This window comes from Epargyreus clarus, unplaced genomic scaffold (assembly GCF_041222505.1).
Source record: "Epargyreus clarus isolate Ecla_fem2 unplaced genomic scaffold, WU_Ecla_fem_2.2 ptg000027l, whole genome shotgun sequence".
NCBI classification, from domain to species: Eukaryota; Metazoa; Arthropoda; class Insecta; order Lepidoptera; family Hesperiidae; genus Epargyreus; species Epargyreus clarus.
Window position 1 is genome coordinate 9,374,157 of NW_027332234.1, and position 26,680 is coordinate 9,400,836.

General features: G+C 34.1%; 2 protein-coding genes and 1 long non-coding RNA gene across 6 annotated transcripts in view; 1 reads left to right on the plus strand and 2 right to left on the minus strand.

Annotated features, from left to right (window-relative positions):
• LOC140753689 (transcription factor hamlet) overlaps nt 1-2,818 on the minus strand; it is a 128,484-nt gene extending 125,666 nt beyond the window's left edge. For both annotated transcript variants that reach the window (XM_073088442.1, XM_073088441.1), the window contains exon 1: nt 2,468-2,818. In XM_073088442.1, coding sequence (XP_072944543.1) covers nt 2,468-2,507 — 40 coding nt within the window. In that variant the 5' untranslated portion in view covers nt 2,508-2,818. The remainder of the gene's footprint in view (nt 1-2,467) is intronic.
• A 9,616-nt stretch (nt 2,819-12,434) lies between these two features.
• The window catches only part of gus (splA/ryanodine receptor domain and SOCS box containing gustavus), a 105,990-nt gene continuing 91,744 nt past the window's right edge, over nt 12,435-26,680 (plus strand). For all 3 annotated transcript variants that reach the window (XM_073088454.1, XM_073088453.1, XM_073088455.1), the window contains exon 1: nt 12,435-12,700. The gene's annotated coding sequence lies outside the window, so the exon portion shown is untranslated. The remainder of the gene's footprint in view (nt 12,701-26,680) is intronic.
• On the minus strand, nt 14,378-18,238 carry LOC140753894 (uncharacterized). The gene is made up of 3 exons (XR_012103611.1): nt 16,986-18,238; nt 16,519-16,728; nt 14,378-16,434 (listed from the first exon to the last, which is right to left on the minus strand). It is a non-coding gene; the product is annotated as an uncharacterized LOC140753894 (long non-coding RNA).

The window sequence follows — 26,680 nt, forward strand, 5'->3', positions numbered from 1 at the left end:
TTGATCTAACATAAAAATACCTTATAAATTTAAGTATAAACATCAGTTATAGGTAGATTTCTACGGTTTCTACGGCGTAGCGGGCCGCTATAAAACGCATCGTAAAACCAGATTGCAGAGTATATTGTGCAAGCGATGTTTGGGAAACTGTCTTGCTGATAACAGTCGGTTTTACCTATAAAATGTATTACGTAATGAAAATAAAGCGCGGATAGCTGCATTGCTTGTGTAGATCTCAACCAGTCGAATAGGATAAGCAACGTCGGGTACCATCAGGAATTAAACAGGAATTGAAGGTGGTAAAACCCTTGGTGGTTCGACTACGGCTGCACCACCGCCATACCTATTTCTGCCTAATAACAGCAGTGTTAGGCGCTGCTGTGTTCCGGTTTGAAGGGTGTGGTAAGGGAGACAGACTTTTCCGAGGCGTTCCAGCTTAGTCCTCAGGGGTAGCGGCGCATTTGTGGTCGACCTCAGGTAAGAATATCTAATCCTATCTGGGGTTGATTACAGATGTCCATGGGCGGCAGTAGCCACTTACCATCAGGTGGACTGCATGCTCGTCTGCTACTCCTATATTATATAAAAATATGTTTACTAGTAGCTAAAATCTATGCACGTTTTCATGCTTTGCAGGGCACGTTAAGTCATCAGTTCTGTATTACCGAATAACAGTCGTTAAACTTTGTCGGAGGCCCTATGGGCGGTTTGAAGTTAAAAACTACCGCCCACCACCAAACTCTATTTGAGCAGCGTGGTAAAATTCGCTTCAGTCCTCTCGCATATGTGGAGAAACCCAAACCCAGCAGTGGAACATACAAAGAAAGGTTCCGGTGTAATGGAAAGAACTAGGTAATAGTCCGTTCGATTAGTGGTCATAGGCTGTTATAGGTTAACTCAAAATGTACTAAAATGATGACGTTCCTTCTTCTAACACTAAATTGAACCTTACGTAGAATATTTTTAATCCTTAGATATTTACTATAATTTTGTCTCATTTCGATTTGGGTGTATTGTAACTTGCCCTCCCGACAGAATGACAATTAGTATATCACAAAGAAATAATATTAAATTTAAAATTATCAATTAACTGCCATAACATCTTACCCGATAATGCACCGTGGAGCACATCACAGTATCATTATTATATTGTTTCATCAAGTAACTAAATTATGCCTGTGTTTATACACTCCTTAGTAGGTTTGAGTTGGCGAGGTCGCTACAACAAATAGCAAGTAATAGCAATTTAATACCTATGTTGGTGATCCCGCTAAGTAAGCTAAATGACGTATTTTGAAGCCTTATTTTGATAGTTAATTTAGTATATCGACTTCAAAGACGTACGAATCATTTGGCGCAAGATTTTAATACAGAGAGTCCCAAGTTCAACTTCCCAGCCTAGCAGCTACTTTTAGCATATAAGTCGATACCAAAGTGGTAAGTACTCTACTGTATTCTTTTCAGTACGTTGGTACATGGTACTATATGCAGCTAAGTATCCATTTCTCGACGATTGTGGGTTATATTCTGAATACAAAAGTGTGATGCTCTTTTTCTTAATCTACTATGCATGAAATTATATATGAAGAACGTATATTTTTTGCCGTCTAATTTGAAGTTAAGGTCTTTGTTTTAATACAAACAAATAAGTTCTTAAGGGTTGCAATACATTAGTAATCAACTTCCACAATACACTCCCGTATATTTTGACTGATTTCAATTAAGTAGATTCCTCCAGCTACCACTTACAAATAGATTTATCTATCAACACGTCCATATAGTAGATAATAATATACCCAACAAGAAATTTAAAAATATCCGACCTGTAATTTCAACTGCTTTCATTTCTTTTAAACAACAAATAAAATTCAAGACGCATTAAGATCCTGTCCTAAACAAAAAATAGCTACCTGTCTTCAAACTGAAGTAGGTATAATCAACTTGTGCCGTAACAACAACACTAGCACAAAGAAACCAAACCTGAAAACTGGTTAAGCAATTTTTGCTCTTTCAACTAAGCAACAAACTTTTCTTACCCTTGAACAAAGTTTGGTACAAAGTTCCGACTGGGTACCTACTTACATAAGGAAAAACAATACTCGTTTCACGTGACAACAGAGTGACACTGACATAACACATAATGTAAATAAATAAGGAAAAGCCTCCGAGCGCATCCAATGACAGTGACAACAGAGGGATCGTCCCTCCTAATGAGGCCGCGACTGAAAATATGCTCTACTACTCCGCTATATGGCACAATACAGCGCAACGATGCGCGGAGGATGTCCCTTGCTATCTTGTCAGGCGGGGGAGGTGCCGACCAATAGCAACACACGGCGAGCGCATCACTATCCTTATCTTATATACCTTCTGCGCATCTTCAAAACAACTCACGCAAAGTTCCCCTCACGTCCCACTTTCAGGACAACTTTCCGCGGTTATTAATAAAGTTACGAGTGACACTCACCTTGCGCATTGAGCCGCCTCGCCACCGCCTTCAGCCGCATCGCGTCCTCCACCGCTCCGGCTGTCAACAATTCCGATCGCCAATCGATGGTAGCTGATCTATTATTAAAAAGTTAACTTTTCAAAATTGGAACAAGCGGAGTGCGCGCACGAGTTCGGTTGGAGCGGGCGCAGTGTGGCGCGGGCGGGCGCCGGGGTCGTACGCGAGTCCTGCAGGATGGGGTGGTCGTGCGGTTGAACGCGAGGAGCGCGGCGTGTCACGCGAGCGGTCGGCGGGACACTGCGTTCACGTGCTCCGCCGCACCGCGACCGCGGGGAAAGCGATTTTCACGCGGGAAACGCGATAGTGACCGACCCGCGGCCGCTCGACAACTGTCAGTGGAGACTTGAACATTTCAGCCCGCTACCACCCACCCACTTCACGACTCGTCATTACTGCTACCTCCAGCCATTACGGTTTCTTTCTTGTTTAGTGTTATGCTAACACGAGCGCTTTAATCAAAGCGCTCGGTTAATCATACATAATTTCTCCACATGGCCAACGGTTAACGATGACACATCTAACATTGTTTCCTTACCTATACTTCCTCAGCTATTATTTTAGATGACCTTCAAGAATCTAGAAATTGAATAAGTTTAGTTTTACATTATAATATCTAATATAACAAAAATGGTACCACTGATAGCTCTACATTGTCGCACTTTAGCTAATTATTTTAAAATTCCCTACAGTAGGTAAATATTATGCCTATTATGTAAACTTAAAATGTCTACCAAATTATTTTCATGATCATGATCAGGTAATAGAAACCTTTGTAACGAAAACTTTTTCAGTAAGTAACTTTGCGAAATTTTCGCAAAGATACGGGCTTTAATAACGTTGTCATTATATTTGTAATGCTGACTGATTTAAAAACCTGGTAACTAAAGCAAAGATACCCGAAATACTGAAGTACATAACACAAAGCATTCCAAGTTAGTCTTCAAGTCAAGTAAATCTTCACTATTTCACTTTTTCTGCCTTGTTTGGATAGGTTGTCAAATCGGTAGGCAATAGTAACCATTCAACACCAGGTTGTCATTCTATAACTTACATAACTATTTGTAATTGTTAACCCGTTTGCTTCCTTTCATTAAAAAGTAATGGTGGCCAAATTAAGCATCCACTCCATCTTCAACATAATCAAAAAAGAAAAAGAGCCTTAATCATAACTTACAGGCAAAAACAAGAATTAAGTCGAAAATTTGTTCTTAAATAATATCGACTTTTCTTTAAATTAAGCCCTATTTCTTTGACCAAAAATACTTCACGCTATATTAGGTTCAAAGAAAAATCAAGTACCTACGTAGATCGTACATCCTTATTAGCACGGATTTTTTTTTCTATGAAAACTTTTCTTATTATCAATGTTAGGTAAAGTTTGAGACGAAACGAAGTTCTGTTTTTGTGTATAAAATAACTTTTTGATCCATTATAACGTTTCATAATGATTTTGTGCAAAATATAAAGGAGATACATAAAATACTTAAAGCATTTCTGTAGTCTTTTCTACTACCATATAACTATAAAGACACATCGAAAGATATGACTCTCTTAAGCGCCTTAGGCCTTAAGTAAGATTCATGAAATTTTATTTCTTTCCTGAAACTTCAAATTCTAACAACATACTCACAATTGCTAACAACATAGTATATAAGAACTTTATGCAATAGGAAATAACAGGCACGTGATGTTAAGTGAAAATCTGAGAAATTCACAGGTGAAATTCTGAGAATTAAGTTAAAATGCTTCATTTACGTAAATACCTCTACCTAGTTGCAACCTTCAAACTGCAATAAAGCAATGCATCCCTTGCTATTGCAATAGATTAAATATATATTACATAGTAATATAATATATAGTAATATAGTATAGTAATATATTAATACAGTAATATAATATATAGTAATATAGCTTTACCACCTTTCATAATAATCAGTTATCAACCTTCTAAGTAAGTATAGATCTTCTCTCAGAAAAAAAATTGAGGTGAAAAAAGGGATGTTTTATCATACAAATTCGGAAAACCAAAATTCTTCGCCACTACCTACCACCACTCTGCTGGTCACCATGCCCAGAGTGTCTCCCCTCAGACAAGGGTATAAGCCGCAGCCTATCGCGCTGGGCAAGTGCGAATTGATAGACTTCACGCATCTTTGAAAACTTTTTTAAGGAATTTTCAGAAAGGAGAAAATCTTTTAGGTTTTAGGTTTCACCGTTATAACAAGTAATAAATAATTTCTAATATCCACAACTTTAAAAAATTAGAGGTGTGTGCTTGGGTGTCGAACCTCAGACCCAAGGCCAAGTTTTAGGAAATATATTTTAGCAAAAGCTACTTAAGTAGGTACTTTATAGGTAGAAAGTATATACTCCGCACTGAGTATTCTGGGGCTGAAGGAATAAAGAAATATCTATATGTACCTATATTTTTAAGATTTTGTATAGCATTTAATAAATTAGAACATAACATGTAATTTGTGAATTAATGGATAATATTCACCTACTATTCAACACTTTCCAACCAGTTAGTATAAAATGGATATACCTACGAGTAGATACTTAAGTATATGTAACAAGTATGCGGTTCAGGCGAACAATAGAATGAAGTGCGGGTTATTGGCCGCCGTGTTCATTGCACTCATTAGCCACCATACTTCTCCTGTCTTGCGTGTTGCACGTCCTCTTTTGTCCAAAATAATTGCTTTTTATTTTTTCGTAATAATGAGCTACAAACGGCAGCCCAATTGATATTATAGTAGGTCGTTAATAATATCTACCAACGAAACACATTAAGAAGATATTAATTAAGGCCTTATATAATTTATGCCGTCATCATTTTATCAGCAAATTATATGACACTAGTAGACTATAGTCAAGTATTTATATTAGTTTTTTTTTTCAGTGAATTACAAAAAAAAACATAAGTGCAGTCCTAACACAGTTAGTCACAAATTTGTTGTTGATGTACATGATGTGTTTTCCATTTACGCAACTTATCGAACTATTGCTCTACATTAAGAGTTTCCGTTATATGGGTATTTAGACACATACAAACAGATTTCAGATAAACACCCGCGACCCGAAACAAGCAATGAAGTCCATAATTTAGATATAAGCTCAGACAGGATTCGAACCCAGTATATCTAATTGCCTGTCGATATGACAGTCAGACACACATTTTTTTAACTTGCAGCAGTCTCTTCCTCGTCTGTATAGTATGCGTATGAAACGACTGGATACGACAAGTAACACGCGTGCATGTAGGCAGGAAAAGCTCCCTATCTGTTATATTATCCCTATTAATATGACAGCAATACGACAAAACATTAAAAATACCTACCGCAGATGACTTAACAGTTTGTAAACATCTGCCTTCACTCAACTTTGACTTACGTAAACAATGAAAACAATTATGACTTGAACTCTTCTTAAATCACAGTCGCGAACGGAAGCGCCTAAGGGGGAACCTGTGGGTGGAAGCCGTAAATATGATTATCAGGGGAGGCGACGGACTAATCATATTCTCTGCAATTTACATAAATATTAGCGTGTTCCGTGACACACGAGCGGCCGGTCATTAGGGAGCTTCGGTTACCTTCGTACTTTTTAATGAAACTAAGGCCGATGGTAGATATGACGGGCCTCAGAAGTCGCTTTGTCTTTTTTATGAGTGATTAATGTTCGGTGGAGGGGACCGTGTTTGCTATGCATATTCAAATGTGAGGGTGGTCTCTTGGATAAGATATTCCGTTTTGGATGTTATAAGTAAGACTATCATAACGACTGACTTGGACGAGGTCATGTCAAATGAGATTACAATATTATGTAGAGTGAATAAAAGCTACTAAGATATAAAAACCTACGAGGTTCAGATACGGAGGCACCGCCGATAAACCCATTTCTACCTTATATATGTAGTGCTCAACACAGCTGCATTCCGATGACATACATCCCTGTAATTAAAATAGAATCCTAACACTTAGCTTTTTCTGATTGAGGTAACCAACGATAATGGAGTTCACCTAAGGATAATTGATTAGCTGACACTCCTGAGGTCTAAAATGTAAACTCATGAAATGAAAAAACGTTGAAAAAACTGTCATTTGAAAATATTGTAGATGCCCATGATAAATGTTACTTATGTGGATAGTTACCCACACACTCACTTCCTTCCCCGTAAATAGCTATTTTTCCTCTCATAACTACTGCGTAGATAACTATTAGAATACATAGTGAATATCACATTTTGTGAATTGCTAAAACTGTAGCCCTTTCCAAGTCAGTTCAATATGTCAAAGACGACCTTGTGAGCAGTTGTTACACATTATAAAGAGCTACATAACTTCAATATTGTGTAAAGAAGCCTAAAAAGCAATTATTTAAAAGTAAGGGTAAGATTATTTAATTTAATTTATTTGTGATAAACATTTTGTACCACAATCTATGCTGCAAGTCTTACAATACACCTTCAACGGCCCGTCAGAAACAGACAAGATATTGTTTGCTCACAGAGAGCTTTGTTCCGGCGCGACGTTGAAACTTTGTAATTTATGAATAATCACCTTATCGAACACTATTGCTAAGGGAAACTTATAAATATTAAATCGATATTGGTTATAGTCGCTTTTAGGTCCAATAGTTCTAGTTTGTTTTATATATGGAGTAAATTATCTATTTTTAATCAATCCTTATTCTGTAAGATTAATTGTCACAATGTAGAACTGTGTCATCTGCTTTAGACTGCATAAACAAACCATATCTCTGCCTATTAAGTATTAACAGCATTTATACCATAGATTAGTAAAGATACTTCGCCTTGAAATTGAATGAAGCCACAAACGGCTTATTTTAGTAAGTTATTTTTTTGAATCCTTGACAAATAAAAACATTTTTAGAGAAAATTTACGAATAAATAACTAATTTACGTAATAATTACGTAATTTAGGTAATAAATAAATAATTATTTCAAATATTTAATGGACATTTTAGCACGGAGACATGGCAAAACTTTTTTACGCAACTATTTCAATTCTCAAAACTGGGTACATTTTCTTGTTAGGAGTGAGTAATCTTTACTAATCTATGATTTATACATTAAAGATTTGGTTGAAAGGTGTGTTCAGCCAGATTTACTTTTTTCATCTTCCATCTCAGTACACTAAGGTGGCAAGATATTATCTATAATTAATTTGAATAAAGACTGCTCCATATGAAATTAGTTACATATTACAAAATGTCCATGAACGTTAATGATCGCCTAATAATGAAATGAAACGATATAATTGTTACGACAGGTAATCTTTATTTATTTATTTCAATCAAAATATGATGAATCGTCACTGTCACATCATCGTCATTGCTTATTTGGTCACAACACTACAAAGAACTGTCATCGAGAAAATAAAGACATGGAAATAGTATAGTAGACAAAGTATGTACAATACTCCTTTCCTAGTATAAAATAAAATAATAATTCATATCAATTACAGGCTCTACAAAAATAGCATACCTATGCGTTTAAACAAACTTTAGTTTAACTGGGAAAATAATAGATATTAGTAACCAATACAAAAAGTTCAAAATCTATTATGTATATTGTGTACTAATGCACTATTACCACGGTACAAATATCTATCCTTATACTGTGCTATTACGTAACGACTATATTTCTTCAACCCGTCAGAAACAGACAAGATATTGTTTGCTCACAGCGCGCTTTTGTCCCGACGGTGGCGTGAAAACTTTATAATTTATGTGCACAAAATTGACGTCTTTATTTAACACTGGTTTACTAAAGGTATTAAATAGCAAATTTATTGATTGATATAAATCGCTAACTTTGCTAAAACTTGTAAGTATATGTAACTACCTATCTTTTGTTCTTTTTTTATTATTATCTATTAGTAGCAGACGAGCATGCAGGCCACCTGATGGTAAGTAGCTACTGCCGCCCATGGACATCTGCAATCAACCCCAGATAGGATTAGATATTCCTATCTGAGGTCGGCCACAGATGCGCCGCTACCCCTGAGGACTAAGCTGGAACGCCTCGGAAAAGTCTGTCTCCCTTACCACACCCTTCAAACGGGAACACAGCAGCGCCTAACACTACTGTTATTAGGTAGAAATAGGTGTGGCGGTGGTGCCGCCGGAGTCGAACCATATCTCTTGTTGATTTTATCAGGAGTGGGTATCTAGATCACTGTATAGAATTATAGCTACATATTATAACTACACAACTACATAGAGTTCTATAGTATTTACTTGATTAAATCGTCTTTATTCAGCTAAAGCCACTTATGCTCCAATCCTGAAATTCTAACGAGTTCTTTTTGTAGGTAGGTTCGTTTTGTAGGCAAACTTTTGATAAGGCAAAATATTTAAACACAAATAGTGTTTGTATCGTTCTCCTTTTGCGAAGCTAACAATGATAACTTCGCAACTGCTGTCATAATTCTTGTGACAGCAGGTAGAAAAGATTAATATCGAAAGATACAAATACATATTTAATCCAAAGTTAACTTTCTCTCCCAATCTACCAACAATACAATGTTACATTGCAACAAAATTAATTTCAGACAACAATAATTCGCCCTTCGCAAACCCAAACAGTCGGCGAAAATAAATAATTAATTGCAACACCTCCAATCTGAGATGCAGACTTTACCCTTCCGTAGATGGGGAGCCAGATGTTAACAGACTCGAACAAACCCCAAATATCTTGTAAAGCCACCCACTGAGTGTCTAATATACTTACACAGGTATACTTAACATATCAATGCTCCTAGCATGCGGTTCCCAACCTACTTCGGCGCTCCATACGGTCTACTTTTGGAAGCTACTAACGGCATGTTTGTCTTTATTGATTCCAGAAACTGTTTCTTCTTTATATTATATCGTACGAAGATCCTGATTCGCATTTATAACGACGCTTCAGGATTTCCTCTTGAACGAAAACAAACTGTAACTTATACACAGTGAATAAACTTTGGGGGTTGGTTGTGGGGTATTTAAGTCGTTTTCAAAGTAAGTATCGTGTGATATGATATCACGGCGAGACAGAAAGGGACAGTAGAGCGCAGGCTCCTCGGCAGACGTCGCGGTCGTCATGGCAACACATCGATTCGCCGCGCCCCCGCCTGCGGTGCAGCCTCCGTATCCAGGTCATTCAGCAACGCTGAAACGACGTCAGATCTAATTAACTTCTTGTGTGTCTGCAGACTTTACTTGGAAATATACGTAACAAGATGTATGTATAATAGGTACCTACATATTATAAGTTGGTAAATTAATGACGTTTCAGATTAGGTACTAAGTACTATGAAGACGTTATTGTAAAATATCTTAAAATATATAACATCTGTCCATTTTGTGTATTAAATTTCTAAAAATAGGTAGGCTACTCGTATTATATCAAAAACAAGAAAAGTTCAATAAACTCTTTTGTATGTTAATATCATGTTGTCGGTCATAAATCTTGATAATTGACAAAACATTAACATTACATACACAAACATAGATTTAGATAACTAATTCATCAAATTAATCAGTTATTAATACCACATACCACGCAATTCTTAGGATGACACATAACATACACACAATATATATCAAGTAACTCTTCTTACTTAGCTACTATGTATGGTGTGTATGATACAAATAATATGTAGTACAACAACCTAATAAACCACTATTTTATATTTGTAATCTCTCAAACATTCACGCAAACCTACTCCCTAGTTATCTGAAATTCAGCCACGGACCAAAATCCTTTGTATGCACAAATATTACCGAATTTATTTTCAGCTGACGTAGGTAGGTTCATGTTTTAAATTGGCTTCATTTTGTCGGCAACGTCAAAGGGAGGCGTGAGACGGTAACCATGGCTTGAGAGCCCCTATTAGGTCCAAGCTCTTGCCTTTGTTAAGCCACTGAGCCCATGTCTTTGAGATAGAAATTGGGTCGACGATTCGCTCGAAGATCAAAGATCCTCGACAATGGAAGCCAATTTGAAATTTGAATTTTACCTGTATTTTAACGTTTAGGGAGGAAATGTAACAGACTTTTAAGTATGTATTTATTTCGAGATTTCTTTTCTGCTATAACTGTGGAGATAAACCTCTAGATATAACGCTTATTATTTTCTTATTTGCATTCTTCTTTGTTTCTTAATAGTATTATTTCTGTACTGGTCGAGCTTTTGTGACCTTTGTCTGTTAAGACCATGAGTTCTAAAAAAATATAAAACTGGATCTAATCTTACACTTCAATTTATGCAAATGAAATACATAGTTTATTATGTTACAATAAATTATAAATAAAATCTTTTTTTACGAGCACAAATAATTTATTTGGAACTCTGAATATGACTCTCACCATGTAAAATCGGTATTTTTAGAATAACATAGATCATAAGATATTAGGTAATATTAGAATCAAACGATTAAACGAATTTAGGTGCTTACTTATTTTTTCTCACAATATACCTACGTATGCCTAAACATGTCTTTAAGAAATGTAGAGTTCCTAAAAACTACCAAATTACTTAATTACCTACCGCTAAAATACTATTATATCTTCAATAACAACTGCTATGAAACTTGATAGTATTTTAACCGGCAATAATAGGTTTTTTAAATACTTGCAAACTGCGTAAGTAAAAACATACCTACTTCCATCATAATATTTGATTAATATAAGTAGATAATATTTTATATTCTTATGAATGACAAATATCATCCTGATATACGGAGTTTATTACTCCGCATTATTTCAAATTCTAATTATACTAAAACAAACACATTTATAACGATGTGAACAAATATTTTATGAAACCAGCTTATTATAAAAAACTGAGCACGGATGTCTTAAACGTTAATTTGGCATGAAATTGAGCACACCCTAACGTAAAGTTGAAATCGTAAATCCGCCGGTTTGGGTGATCGTAAAATAACTTAACCAACATATGGACAATAAATATTTTTTTAATCTTTTAACAGCATTTTTCTAGAATTCCGTAAGAAACATATTAGTTATGTCTACTTTTGTAATTTACCTAATTATTAGAGATGCAACGGATATCGCAACTATCCGGTATCGGGCCTATCCGGTGAGCTAAACACTATCCGGCCGGATACCGGATAGTAACACCTATCCGGCCGAATATCCGTGTGGATTAATCGTCTATAAATAAATAATACTATAATTTACTAGTAATAAATAAACAATATCATCAAGTCATGGGAAATTGTATTGAAATGTATTTTTAGAAAGTTTTGTTACCTACGAAAGAGGTTTGTTTTATTAGTATCCAAGATAATAAATTATTTAAATAAATTGACACACAAATAATTCTACAAAAATATAGTTTTCCTGCGGCCATAATTTCAGAAAAAGACGAAAACTCATTGCTCTACGTTCGGGAAAATTAATTATACTACATACTAAAGCTTATACACAAGTTAAAAAAAGCAGCCTTCATTAAAATACCATCAATTTTCTAATGTTACCGAGACCTAAAAATATGAACTAGACAGTTAATTGATATTGTATCAGAGCCATCTACGGGAAGAATAAGAATAGCTACCAACTAGGTGAAATAACTCCTAAGCTGACACCTAGTGACAAATACAAAAAACACATGGTTAGGAGGAATGGTTTTAGTTTAATATCGTAAATCTAGATGTCGCTACATAACTCAAGTAATACAAAGTAATGACATGAGTGTTCTAAGATTTAGCCTGTCACTTATAATTTAATTTAACATTTTATAATTTTATATACAACATTACAATACATGTTTTATTTTATAAAATATGCTTAATAATAATTAATAAGATTATGCAAAACTTAATTTTGTTGCCATACAAAAATATGAATGTAAATTTGACAAATAAGCGCCCTCTATGGAACTGTTTTATCGACAGTTGTCCGAGTTTCACGCATGCGCGTCGCGTTCTAGTCCTTCTCTTTTTCTATTGGTTTGTTTTGTGTCATGCCCGAACCCTTGCTTGTATTATCCTGCTTGTGTATTTTATATTAGAAATAATTAATTGTAGATATAATATTTTTCTATCTTTTAATGGTAGAGTAGTTATTAATCTGTTTATCGTATTGTGATGATAAGTGCTGTGAATAACTGTACTCAGCGCTGGGAAACTAAAGCGGCATCGTGGAGTCACGAAAACGAAGGTAAAAAAACTTTTCATTGTTTCTACGAATGACGCTTCGGTTGGCTAGAAAAATTGGAAATCGATTCCGAGACGTACTTTGGATACTTTGGCGGAGTTACTTTAATACTTTCGCATAGTTTTATAAGTTTTAGGGTATGTACTAACGAAGTATAATACTTTAATTTGTTTGGCATCTGCCAAACGTGGAGTGTGTTTTCAATTGCATTGTTGATGCAGAAATCGTTTTGCGTCAAATGTAAACAGTAGGCTGTGTGTACGCTGATCAACATTCAGTTATAACAAGTATTAAATTTCGTATTGGTACTGCAGTTAAAATAGGCAAATATAGTATTTTATTAAGTGCTAGAATTAACCCAACTGTTTAATTTATTAGGCAATATTATGCCCAAGCGATAGAATCAAAAACTCAAACAAATATTAGGAAAAGAGGTTATCTTTCTTGATAAGTAGCATTACACAGTATTATGTGTGATAACACATACAAAGAAGTCTTTTCTACATAGCTATTGATTTTTTTACTTATTTTAAATCGAAACTTTGGAAGAGAAAACAAGTTTCATTAACAGCATATAAACAATATGTGGAGTATTTTTTATATATAGTTAATTGTGGAAATTAAACTAATACAATTAAGTAGTTAGGTATTCCCTAAAAGGCTAAGCTACGAAACAAAGCAATAAATTTAACAATGATAATGAAAGTCTTTAAAGTTTACATTTAAATATAATATAAATTAAGATAATATCTTAATTCTACCTGCTACAATTTATGTTACAAAATGTAGGTATTTATATAAATTCCTCTATGTAAATGTTACCACTATTACTACTGCTTTTTATCGTTTTTACTATCATGTACATATCTAATGATATGTTACAAATTCTTCAAGTTACACATTTTTTGTTACAAATTATATATGTGGAAATACATAAATAAAAAGTTAACTATTACTTGCAGTATCTTATCAGCTTAAAGGTGAGTGTAATAGAAGTCTTTGTGGTCCTAGTACGGAATCAATACCACTACATAAGTTTCATACATAATTAGGTAAATTAGAAACAATAAAAAGGGTATAATCAGGAACATTCATCATGTGTTTCCACTTTCTAAGTTTGTCCTTTGGTGCTGCAATGTATCTCTAATAAGCTCCATGTAGAAACATCCTTTGTTGATGTAGTCACAATGGTATTTCCTTGATATAATAAATTGATATTACATAATATACAGAAAAGCTACCAAAAAAGGGGGATAGTTGAGTTATTATTCTTAAAGGACAATGCCCATGAATGTATGGACCGCCGTCCAGAATTGCATCAAATTGAAACTTGTTGTGGACAATGTATAATTAACCAGTTACTATCCCCAATAATTATTTTTTAGATCAGCACCCGGGTTCTGAAGTTATTTGCCGAAATGTAACATAACCTCAAAATCGAAATTACCCGACTTATTGGTTAAGGTAGATCGTTTGATGAACGGTTTTAACTAATAGTAGGTACCCATAATGAAGTTCGATTAACATATTCTATTTACTTTTAATGGTAATAGGTAAGAAACCTAAAATAACCTAAGCATGTTGCTGCATAATGTAAAAAATATATGTAAACGTGAAAAATATATGTAAATACAAATAAACAACAGCTTAAAGAGATTCAGTGGAAAAAAAACACAAATGTTTTCATGGAATTGTTTTATTGGACCCAGTTACAGTTTTGGTACAACACACACAAGTACAACTGTTTCATTATAACACAATTAAAGATGATGATTTTATTCATCGTACTCACACTCATCGAAAAAATTATCTAAATATGGTGCTGGAGCATCAAAGTCATTAAAGCGAGCCCAACTTAGAAACCATACCACAGTCATTACGTGTGCGCAACAACCAACGGTTCGTTTACCAACGAGACAACTGCAATAGTAACCTACTATAGCATCTAGGGTGTTTGCTACAGCATCGTCTTTACTTAATAATAAATATGTGTAATATGTGCGACTGTTCACATGTCGGGATTTAATTCTACCTCTCAATAGATAGTTATTTAAACCCAAGACGAGAGGAACATCATCATCTAATTCATTATTAATTTCGACAGAATACATTCCAGATTGTCGCACATGTTCCCCGTAGTAGGAACGGGCCTGCTTCATTTGATAAGTACCTAGGGCCAACCTCTTTAAATCAGATATTGTGAGTCGTGGAAATCTATCTAAATGAGGATTGTTACTATCGATTGTTTGGAAGCATACTCTCCTTCTATTAATATTTTCTTGCTCTACATATGTTGCCAAATGGTTGACAAGTGAAAGTCTACTTTTAGCAATTGTAACATATTCTAAAGCCTCCGGTGGATTATCTATGACAATATGGAACTTATTTAATAAGGCACAAGAAATTCTAAAATCGTCCTTGAGGTGCATAGCAGCTCTATTATTAAAAACGTGACGAAATAATCTGAAATCTCTTTTTACCCTACCATTCACAACTTCTATAACCCAGCGACACATGGTTACTAAACGAGAACGGTTTGCCTGCTCGGTTGTTAATTGGCGCTCATTTTCAAGAAGAGACTCAGGCATATATGTGACAAATCCATGTCCTTGGAGTTCATTTATGACATCTCGAAAACCTTTATCAACAATAAAAACATCACCTCTTCTAAAAAATGATCTTAAACAAGATTCCTCATTTCTTAAGTTTAGACTAGTTATTGATGCATCATTACTAGTGGCTTTGTATGGACCCAGACATTCTACAATGTAACCATCACAACACACTATCATAAATGGTTTCACTAAATTGTCTAGTTTTTGGAGACTATATGTTTCCTTTTGAAATAAATAATTAGAACTACTTTGGAGAAATACATAAGTAGCATCACAAATTACTATTGCAGGTTTAATATGTGGTGGCATTTCAGGGTTACCAAAAATTCCTTCAGGAATAATCCTATTTCTAAAAGCAACATCTTCTACAGTCATATGATTGAATCCCAAATACAAGGGGACAAAATTATTTACTAAACAATTTCTGACATTTGTCATCAATCGTTCTAATGTAGACCGTGGTTTTTTAAAAAGAGTGGCCAATCTTTCATTGCTGTCACCAGTTCGCAGCTTGACTAGATAAATACACAAAGCTATGATAGCATTTGGTACTTCTTCTGCTAGATTTGGCACACAGTTTAATAATTCATGAAACTGACCCGAGTTCATACCCAGCCAATAATTGCATAAATGAGTCGGCATCGTTGAAATATTAGAAAAATCTAATGTATGACTGTTTGCTCGTTGCATCATATTTAAAATATTGTCAAATTGCCTACCAGTGAAATCTCTTAACTGGGAGGTTAATTCATGCCAAGGACCATTATCTAGGTGGTGCTGGCAGACACGCGCACCAGCTGGGACATAGAACTTATTTTTATATAGTAATAGTTCCTTTAAAGAAGATGGTATAAGTAGTCGTTCAGGTTCAAAACAATTCACAAAAATACAGTGACCAGATGTATTAGCAGCACGTCTATATACTGATGATGTGACTTTTGGTGTAACTTCTGGTACTATATGTGGTCTCAGTGGTGGAAGAGGAGGTGGATCTGGAATACTATTTCCACTCAGCACAAGATCTTCCAGGTGAGGGCGATTGGAGTCATGCTGCTGTTGCCGTTGCACTTCTCTTGTAGCTGACCTCCAACAAGCAGCACACACACGTGTCATTCTTGAAACCTAAAATGTATATAATGTATAAATACAATAATAAGTATTATTTCAAGCTGCATAAGCATATTGTTAATGAGTTGAATTATTTACCAGATGTAGCGGAACCAATCTCAGTAAAATGTTCCTTTCTTGACGATCTTGTACAGAGTATGTCCTACGTGCTCTTAAAATAGAATTTCCACAAGGAAAGCAGACACTCCTATGTCCAAAGGCAGGCAAAGTTAAAACTGTTTCTCTTGTGTTTGCTTGATTTGTGAGAAGTTCAGAACACTCAGTACAAATAATGCTTCCTGGGGACAGCTGAAATAAAAAAATATATATCACAATCTGTTACTTATTTGGAACTATTCTGTATAAAATAATAATTAGCTTAGTACCTGTTACGCGAGGTATTTTTTGGATACCATAATACATAAGATACGCTAAGGGGCCATCCCTTCTTTTTAAAAATAATACATACTTCATATTTTTCCTCATTCAGGAATTAATAGAAAGAAAAAATAGAATGTGTCAGGTAGGTGATGCCCGTTCATAAGAGTCAAATAAATTAAGCTCACCTGTGTAGGAGTTATCCATGACTGCAATATGTTGATTATTGAACTAGGCGCTTGTTCCAAAGGATGCCTTCGTTGGTTTCTAGGTATCAAAAAAGAACAATTGATACACCGGTTCCGCCGGTCGAATGTTCTTATCAGCGACACCTCACTCAATGTGTTTGACATTTTTAGGGTATATTCAATTCAACAAGAAGTACACGTTCCCAATAATATAAATGAGCACAGTACTTTACAGTTTATTTCGGTGGAGAGTAAAACTCGATCGACACAACAAAATAGACAATGGCGGCCGGGCACCGATAATGTCATATTGCGCAAGTAGGGATGCAACGATACATCGATGTTTTAAAACATCGAAGTTCGTTCATAAACATCGATGTTAAAACAACATCGATGTTTTAATGTTTATAAATTGTTTGTTTTATGTGTTGTATGTTATGTTTTAACATCGATGTAAAATAACAAGAAAATATAAATATATCGTTCATTACGAACGATGTTCTATTGCAGCGCCATCTCTGTGTAAGCATCCATACTCTTAAGTCACTCGCATGCCTTCGAAATGAAATAAAATAATTTATTATAAAAATAAAGATTTTTATTATTGCAAATGCATTTGAAATTATTCTTACGAGAACCAATCAACAACACGCGATTTGACCATTGCAATACGAAAAATCGATTAAAGCAAAAATTGGGTACCCTTGCCATCAAATTGTCACTTTATAAACAATTATCGATTGTAATGAAATTATTTGCTTAGTCACAACACTAATGGAACTTATTGAATTCAGGGTTTAAAATCCGCCATAGGGATGGCGATTCTTTCCGAAAAAGATCGATTCTTGAATCGATTCGAAAAAAAAAAGGTCATCAGGAGCAAACAAGTACCTATCCGTCAGCAAAAAATGTCTATAACACATTAACCAACTTCGAAAAGATCGACTTTCGATTTTCTAGGGTGAAGGATCGATTCACTGAATCGATCCATTACAGCAGATCGATTAAAATAATCGATTTTTTGGGCCCAAAAGATCGATTCTTCGATTAATCGATCTCAGATCGCATCCCTAATCCACCATTTAATTTTTTAAGAACAACAATCAACATATCGTCTTATTTTATCTTAAATGGAATCCCCTGTTCAAAACAAAAATTCTGATGGACAAACGACGTAAAAAAAACAATAAATAATTTTAATATTACTTTCATTTTGACGCAGAAGAAAAACCAGTACCAAGAATGGGCATTCTCCTTTACTAAACAGTTGTATTTGCACCAATGAATCCTGAGCTAGTTGATATATTAACTTGTTTAGTTTCATCATAAATAACTTGGAAGCAAACATTCATTTAATGGTAAAGTTGCCGCTGCCTATGGACATCTTTAGTCAACCCCAGATGAGATCTGATTCCTACAAGTGTAGTGTTAAATTTAATAATATAAAAAATAACAATTTAATATTTTATTAACCTTTAATAACATAATTACATCTACTTTTAAATAAAACATTGACATCACTTCATCATGTCATTTCCACTGCAATAAATATTACTAACAATATTGTCACCATTATTATTAACCTATTTCTATTTGGTTTCCTGCTAGATAATTCATACTTTACAATTCATAATGGCATTACACAAGCAATTTTACCTAGGAAATAACTAAATACAGTCAAAGGCCTTGGTGTTCATGAGATGTCTCTACTTATCCTTAGATGACCTCAAATGATTGCACTTAAGATCAACTGTATAGAGTTCTGATAACCATAATGTTGAATTGTTGTGAACAACATGGATTTATTTATATTTATTCACCTGAATCCACATAAACATTAAGGTACATACATAGCACATTTAATTGGCTTACGTGTGAGTATAACTTTAATAATATATGAGCTCCTGCTTATAGAGCTGTCCGGTTCATAGTCTGCCTCAGGACTTAAAATAACTTATGTAAATTTAAATCCATCCAGTACAAGTTCCGTGAACAAACATACACACAAAAATGGAAAAATGTGTTTATCAGTTTTGCAATCATGCAAGTAAGTTTAAATGTCGCTGTATTATTTTTATGATAATAAAACTTACACTATTTAAGTTACTGCCTAATATTCACCTATGCCTTTGTAAATGTCCCAGGTAAATATAGTATAAGTATCCAGGAAATGTCAACTCAATTTTAATAACAGTACACCCCACATTCCAGTGTGTATGTGTGAATAACTTCTGTAATTTATTAAGAACAAAATAAAACAAAAGTTAGCTATTCATCGCTGGTTTATTTAACTACGAAACCTATGCGGTAAGTCGGCTATCTCTAGGCTTTTGTACGAAAGTTCGCTTCAACACTGCAGTAGAACTATGTACATAGTTACATACCACTACATAGCGTGATTGTATTCAAGCTACCTGCTCGGGTCCGCTCGGGGAGCTACGCAGCAAAAAGTAAAAAGATAATTTTTCGTGGAGTCGGCCCTCGGACGTGAAAGAACAAAGGTTTTTACGCTTACCTAGTTATAGCTAGTTATCCCAACTCCCCGCAGGTGTAACTTGTTATCTCTTGCCGGAATTTCTTTATTTTGTTAGTGATCATCCTCCGAGAAAATGCCGTGTGAAAGTGCGAGTCTAAGCTTTTTGTGTCTCGGCGTCTGATTGCATTGTATCGCGAAACGGCGTTATTTTTATGTTATACGGAACTTCTTTATACGTAGACTAGCTATAATCCATAAAAAATAAAGTTCTAAAGAGTTTTGATAACTTTATTTTCTTACTTAAGAGAAGTAAGTTTATGTGGTGACTTGCCTTGTTCATGATATGGAAGTAAAAGGTACCATACCATACGTATATTACGATTCAAATATTAGTTATATGTATAGCGACGGGCTGTAACCATCCGGCTTCTATAAGATCAGTCATCACGTAAGCGAATGACGATTGTAAAAAATACGACTGGTGGCATTCACCCGACGCCCTTGAACCGGCTGACGGTCACCACCGCTCAGCTGGTCCCGTGGCGCTCTAGGCCTTGAGTGTGTCTAGGACGTTCAACCAAGCACTGAAGTTTTTGTATATACTTTTACATAAACCTCATTGTCACTAGTTGATACTTATCGCCGAATAAGTAGTTCGATGTCAAATTCTATTATTCTACTATCGTCATAATATTTTTAAACCTGTCTCATTTAACGTTTCGTAATCTACAGCCATTAGATCTGTTTAATATGCGCCCTACTAGTTATTGCGGTTTTTACTATTAGTGTTTTTATAGGTATATTTTAGCCATAATTACGTACTGTAGTACACGTGTAGGCAAACCGTAGGTTTAATTAGTAACTATTACGGAAGTATAATTGTATTAAAACCTTAGAGAATTCCCCATATTTCTTAATTGCAACGGACTTTAATATGGTCTGTTATGTGACCGGTCTCGTGATTTAATTGTATTGTAATAAAATACCTATTGTTTACCATAAATCATACATTCATACATAACGTTCTTAACGTCTACCTAATTTATTCCTGCGTTAATATGGTAGCCTACTGGTAATAATGATGTCGGTACCAAAAGTATAAAACTATGGTTTTACAGCCGTGTCACCGCTAAAATATTTATTTGATATACTAATTCATTTATGTGTCAAGAACTTTAACATGGTTGGGTGTTGTGTTCTATATTATTTGGGTGTGGTACGACAATTTTTGTAAATTAATTTAGTCCGAAGCAATCCAGTTAGTAATGATCTTACATAGGATAACTGATCTATTTCAGTTTAGTTATATTTATAACCAGCTCATAACGCTCAAGAACAATCGTTATTATATTATTTCGTTAAAGTATTTCTGTTTATGATTGAACACCTGCGCACAATATATTACCTCATTTTTTGCCCTTTTCCATGCTTTTTAGCTGTATAAGAAACCAATTATATAATCAAATTACCTACATACACGAGCACAAATTGATATAAGGTTACGTTACCCACTAATCTCGTAACACTGACAACACAGCACAATTAATGATCATTTGTAACAATGACGTGGAAACAATCGAACGTCGCAGGTACTTAATGAGATTCCGCAACACGATTCCTTAAGCATTGTTTACTTATCAAGCTGTTTTGACGATGATTAATTGTTGCACAAGGATGCCCTATCAGTTTCTTGTTATGCTAAGAACAGTGAGATCGGATCGCGTATAGGTCTCGCTGATCGCATCTAGTTCAGGGCTTGTCAAACTTATATGTACCAAGGGGTACGCCATTAAAACGTAGGGGATACGCGATAAAATTGACGTAATTGCGAAATTGCTCCTGGAATTGACTCAATTTGCTACAAAAACGAGGCCATCTATCAAAATAATTAATAATACATATCTATCCCTCTTTGTGACTGTATTTCTTTTTTTTAATAACTTATTATGTTATATCTATAGTCCGGTTATTAAAAGAATTCACAGTTCATTGAAGTTTAATAAAGGTACGTGTAGTTAACTTTGAGAATCCCTCGTTTCTTGTGTAGGTATCTAATTTATATCGTACCTTTGATGTGTCTACCGTAATCATATGAACTCTAAATTAAGTTGATATGATTTATAGTTAAACGAGTGTCCAATCCAAGGTTTCCAAGAATAAATTTTGCGTTGGAACTATCGAATCGAAACTGAAATTTGAATCAAAAACAATTTTGGATGCTATTGTTTACCACGCTTTGTCTAATAACTTTACTTATCAATAGAATAAGCTGAAATAACCAATTTGTTTTTCTTGTATTTGAAAACAAAATATTTGTGCTTTATTAAATAAATTAATATACTGATTCTCTAATCTTATTATTTTTGTGTAACTATCTTATTCATTTTTTATAATAAGTTAAAGATTAATCCATTAAAAGGAAAAAATAAAGCTTCACTCTGCTTATTCTAAAGTTAAAACTGTTGCTAGGCAATTTTGATTTTTTCATTTTGATTCAATTATATTTTTATGTAAGTACCTACTACAAATGCAAGTTTTTTAACTTTGAGAATCCCTCGTTTCTTGTGTAGGTATCTAATTTATATCGTACCTTTGATGTGTCTACCGTAATCATATGAACTCTAAATTAAGTTGATATGATTTATAGTTAAACGAGTGTCCAATCCAAGGTTTCCAAGAATAAATTTTGCGTTGGAACTATCGAATTGAAACTGAAATTTGGATCAAAAACAATTTTGGATCCTATTGTTTACCACGATTTGTTTAATAACTTTACTAATCAATAGAATAAGCTGAAATAATCAAATTGTTTTTCTTGTATTCGAAAAACACAATATTTGTGATTTATTAAATAAATTAATATACTGATTCTCTAATCTTATTATTTTCGTGTAACTATCTTATTTATTTTTTTATAATTAGTTAACGATTTATCCATTAAAAGGAAAAAATAAAGCTTCACTCTGCTTATTGTAAAGTTAAAACTGTTGCTAGGCAATTTTGATTTTTTCATTTTGATTTAATTATATTATTATGTAAGTACCTACTACAAATGCAAGTTTTTTAATGGAAACATTGCTGATCTCATAAGAGCAGTTTCTGTTTTTTTCTGTTACTATTCTATATATAATTATGTATAAATTATTTAAATAAATACTATAATTTGTAATGAATGCGAGAAACATATACCTATAATAGCCGCCGGTGTGAATTGCAATCTGTATCGAAAGAAGTTTATCAATAGTAACTGAACCAGATTACTTTGATTTATCTAATTTTTAAATACAAAATGATTAATGTTAAGGTCATTAATTTTCTTTTTTTCCATAAGCTAACCCTGAAGCACCTACCCTTGAACTAAACAACGTATTCCGTCGACGGTACTCGAGTCACTTTCCGTTGAAACCTACGACCTCGGAAAATTATAATTATAACTGCGGTTCAATCGAAACGTTTAGAATCGGAATTAATAATTATCATATTTAGTTGCTAACGATTTCTGTTTTCTTATTTTATTTGGATCTTTTTTTACTTTTAAAATCAATATATTTGATATAAATAAAGTTTGCATGATTGTAACACGCATGATAGAAAAAGTATATATATAGAAATAACAGATTACAAGTGTTACGCATGCGGCCTAGATTCCTGCGTACACAAAACAAGAAAAAACCAAAACTACGGATGGCGGTATTCCCTATTTCCCTACTTCACCCTTTCACGGGAAAACAGTTAATTAACGTACTTTGTTTCGCGTTATTTATAAAAAAAAAATTATTCAGATAATATTTTACTTTCCAAGTTATTCGAAATAGGTGTCACGGAAAATAGATTTCAAATATTATTAAACAATTATGCTTTCTGATAAACGTTTTATCGCTTATGTTGGGTAGCTAATATCTTGTTAACGTTCACTTATTACAAAGCTTTCAAGCAATTTTATGACAAAATGTATTACGTACGTAACTCTCTAACTAGTTTAGCTGACATCAAGACAAGATCACAGAGCGCTTAGAGAGAGGCTGTCCAAAATACGTTTGTTAAAAGATATGTTACATACCTACCTACAAGTTCGTTATTTTACTGCTTTACCCAGTTACGCCACCGCAACCTTCGCCCGTTTGCTTAAAGTATAATGTATATGGACATAACTTACATTTGTTTAGATACAAGTACTTCGTGTGGGTCTTAATGTCGCATTGTTGCCTACCATCAAGCCCATTAACAGCCAACAGAAACCTAAATAAAGGTTATCAACACGATTAGAAGTTATGATATCATGGATCCGATATATAAATTAAATTACACCAACATTTGCCACTGACCTCGTTTGCGAAAAGTTTTTCTCTCATATTGAAAAATATTCCGTATAACACAAATGTATATGTAAACATATACATATGTATGTAATAAGTTATAGTATTTTCTTAGTCGTAACCCAAAATATAACAATTGGGATTATAACAGACAGCCAGTTTTTCAATCAATCAAACTATCAACAATATATTGTAGTTCTGTTCTTGTTAACCCTATTATTACAGTAATATCCTACCTATTACAATGATTACTTTACAAGTACAATATCTATTCAGGATATATGTATTATAATCTTAAGCATTTTTGTATTCGAATGTTGTGTGTAGGTGGTATAAAATACGTGATAACGCCTGTTTCCAACATAGAACTATGTGAGGTGTTTGTTACAATATAAATCATATATATAAAATTCTCAACTCACAATGTTAGTTACCGTACTCCTCCGAAACGGCTTTACCGATTTTCACCAAATTTTATATGCATATTCAGTAGGTCTGCGAATCGGCTACTATCTATTTTTCATACCCCTAAGTGATAAGGGTTGTTCACCCTTAACATTTTTTATTTATATAGCAACACACCGCTTGCCGGGACAGCTAGTAAAGAAATAAATTAACAAATGTAGATATTTGTCCCCGGTTGGATATCAATTTTCTTTTAATGACATGTTGGGCCTTCGTAAATCTTTATCGGCCGATAAGTGTACTCTCTCCCACAGAAATTGAGATATCGATCCCGCATTTTAAGTGACTTTAAATCACAAGACATTTTATATGTACCTACTATTTTATATATGACCATTTTATATTACTATATGGACATAGTACAGTAAATTTTATAGTAGATATATGTGCCGTAAATTTTAATATCAATATGTGTGTGCACTGTGCATCTATTTTAGTATATCGATAATACCTCATACCTAGATTTCAACTGTTAGAATTATTATAATGTTAAGAAATATTCATTATTCTCTATAAACATTAAACTTGGAAAAGAATATTTTATAAATTAAAATCAATCCATTTAAAATCTAGTCACATTTGCGAAATTACGTTAGTCGTGGTTGAATTCTGAGTTAACATCCCAAAAGGGTGATAAAATCTTTCAACAAATTGGAATCAGAGAAGAGGCTTAAACGTTATGACGTAACAAGAACGAGAATCCTCTGCAGGCGAATCACGTACCGTGTTGTCAACTTTCGCAATGGCACCTCGCCGTTCAAGTGGTAAACTGACTTGAAGGCTGGAGAGCCGAGGTTAGGAGGGACTGACGCATTGCTTCTAAAACAGTAATTAATTTCTGTACGTTAACATTGTTTTTAGAGAATTATACTCTCAACACAGTAACCAAACTATTGGCAAAATGCACAGGAGATCAAAAATGGTAGACCTTCCACGGTTTAGTTCCCAAGGCACAACAGCTACACTTACTTCGGCTTGAAAAGGAAATGTTAAGTATTGCTGTGTTCTGTTGATAGGTGTGATAAAGCCATTTATTCAAGTAATTTCAAATTACTACCTACGCAGATAGAAGTGTCCATAGGATAGGACTCGGCTGATTCTATCTGCACTCCTTTTATGTATTTCATAAAATTGCCATGAGGCATTAAGTTTACCCTTTGTTACACTAGTTTAAGGTGTTACAAGAAAATTAAATAAAAAAATAAAAAAAACAGGCTTTGTATATAAATTGTGCGCTGAGTTCAGCTGTTATCCATAAAGCATATCCTAAAACATTTTTTTCACATTTTATTTCTAACTTTCTCATAATATTAGGAATTTTTGCCACTCTATTATGTAAATAGGCATATCCGGTTCTCAATCGTTTGATCTATTCAAGTGATGGAAAAATTCAACGTAGGCACTATAAAACATGTATGTAAATGTCATAATAAATTTTTGCCACTTTTTATCCATGATCTCGCAACTTCCTAACATAACAAGATTAAGTTTGAATAAGTTCACTTAAAAACCGCGGATTGACCTAAAATCATATTTAAATAATCAGTTATCTTTTATTAAATAGTTTTGTTCTTACCTAACAATTTAATTATTAATAAAATTTAATTATTACGTATCATACGAGTATTTCCCACACCGCTCAAGTATAATTTGTATTTAGAATGCGCAGGCGCCACCAAGGCTTCTTCGTGGGGTCACCCGCTACATCCTTTGTAGCCATTCACTCGTACCGAATTTCACCTTGCGTTTACGTTGTCCTGTTACCCGTTGAGACTGGCTGCTTGAATTATAATATGAGGTGTGATAAAGACGCCTTATTATAAGCCTTTATTTAAAGTCTTTCCGGCTCAAAAATGTTATCCGTTTTCCAAAAACTAGCAGTAATCCAATAAACCTAAAATATGCATACATTTTGTAGATTTGTGGGTGGTGGCGGTGGCTGACTTACATATGAAGCGAGCACATAAGTCTTTATGTGTGACAACATGTGTGTGATCGGCTCTAGGTAGAACCCCTGTTTTATACGGAATTGGTTACAGATGTCCACTAATGGCAATAGTGACTAGCAATCAGGTGAACCGCATACTAGTTTGCTACTATAATTGTATAAAAATATTTTGAATTTTGGCTTAATTTGTTGCGGTGTAGACAAAAATAACGATCTATGAATGATTTATCGCTGATACATTATATTGTAAGAATCGTGACAGAAATGCCGCCATTTTTTATTCTAGTCTTTATGTAAACAATTCATACTTAGGTATCAAAACAGTCTGCAACGATTTAATAAATACTACAGTTCAGACTTTCATCATAAATAATATTTTATGTGTGACAACGAATATAGGAATAACAGCCATTCTCCTCTTAGTACCTTCCCGAGATAAATAATACGCAGTCTTGACTCTTAAAGTCTCCCAAATTATAATGCAGCCAAA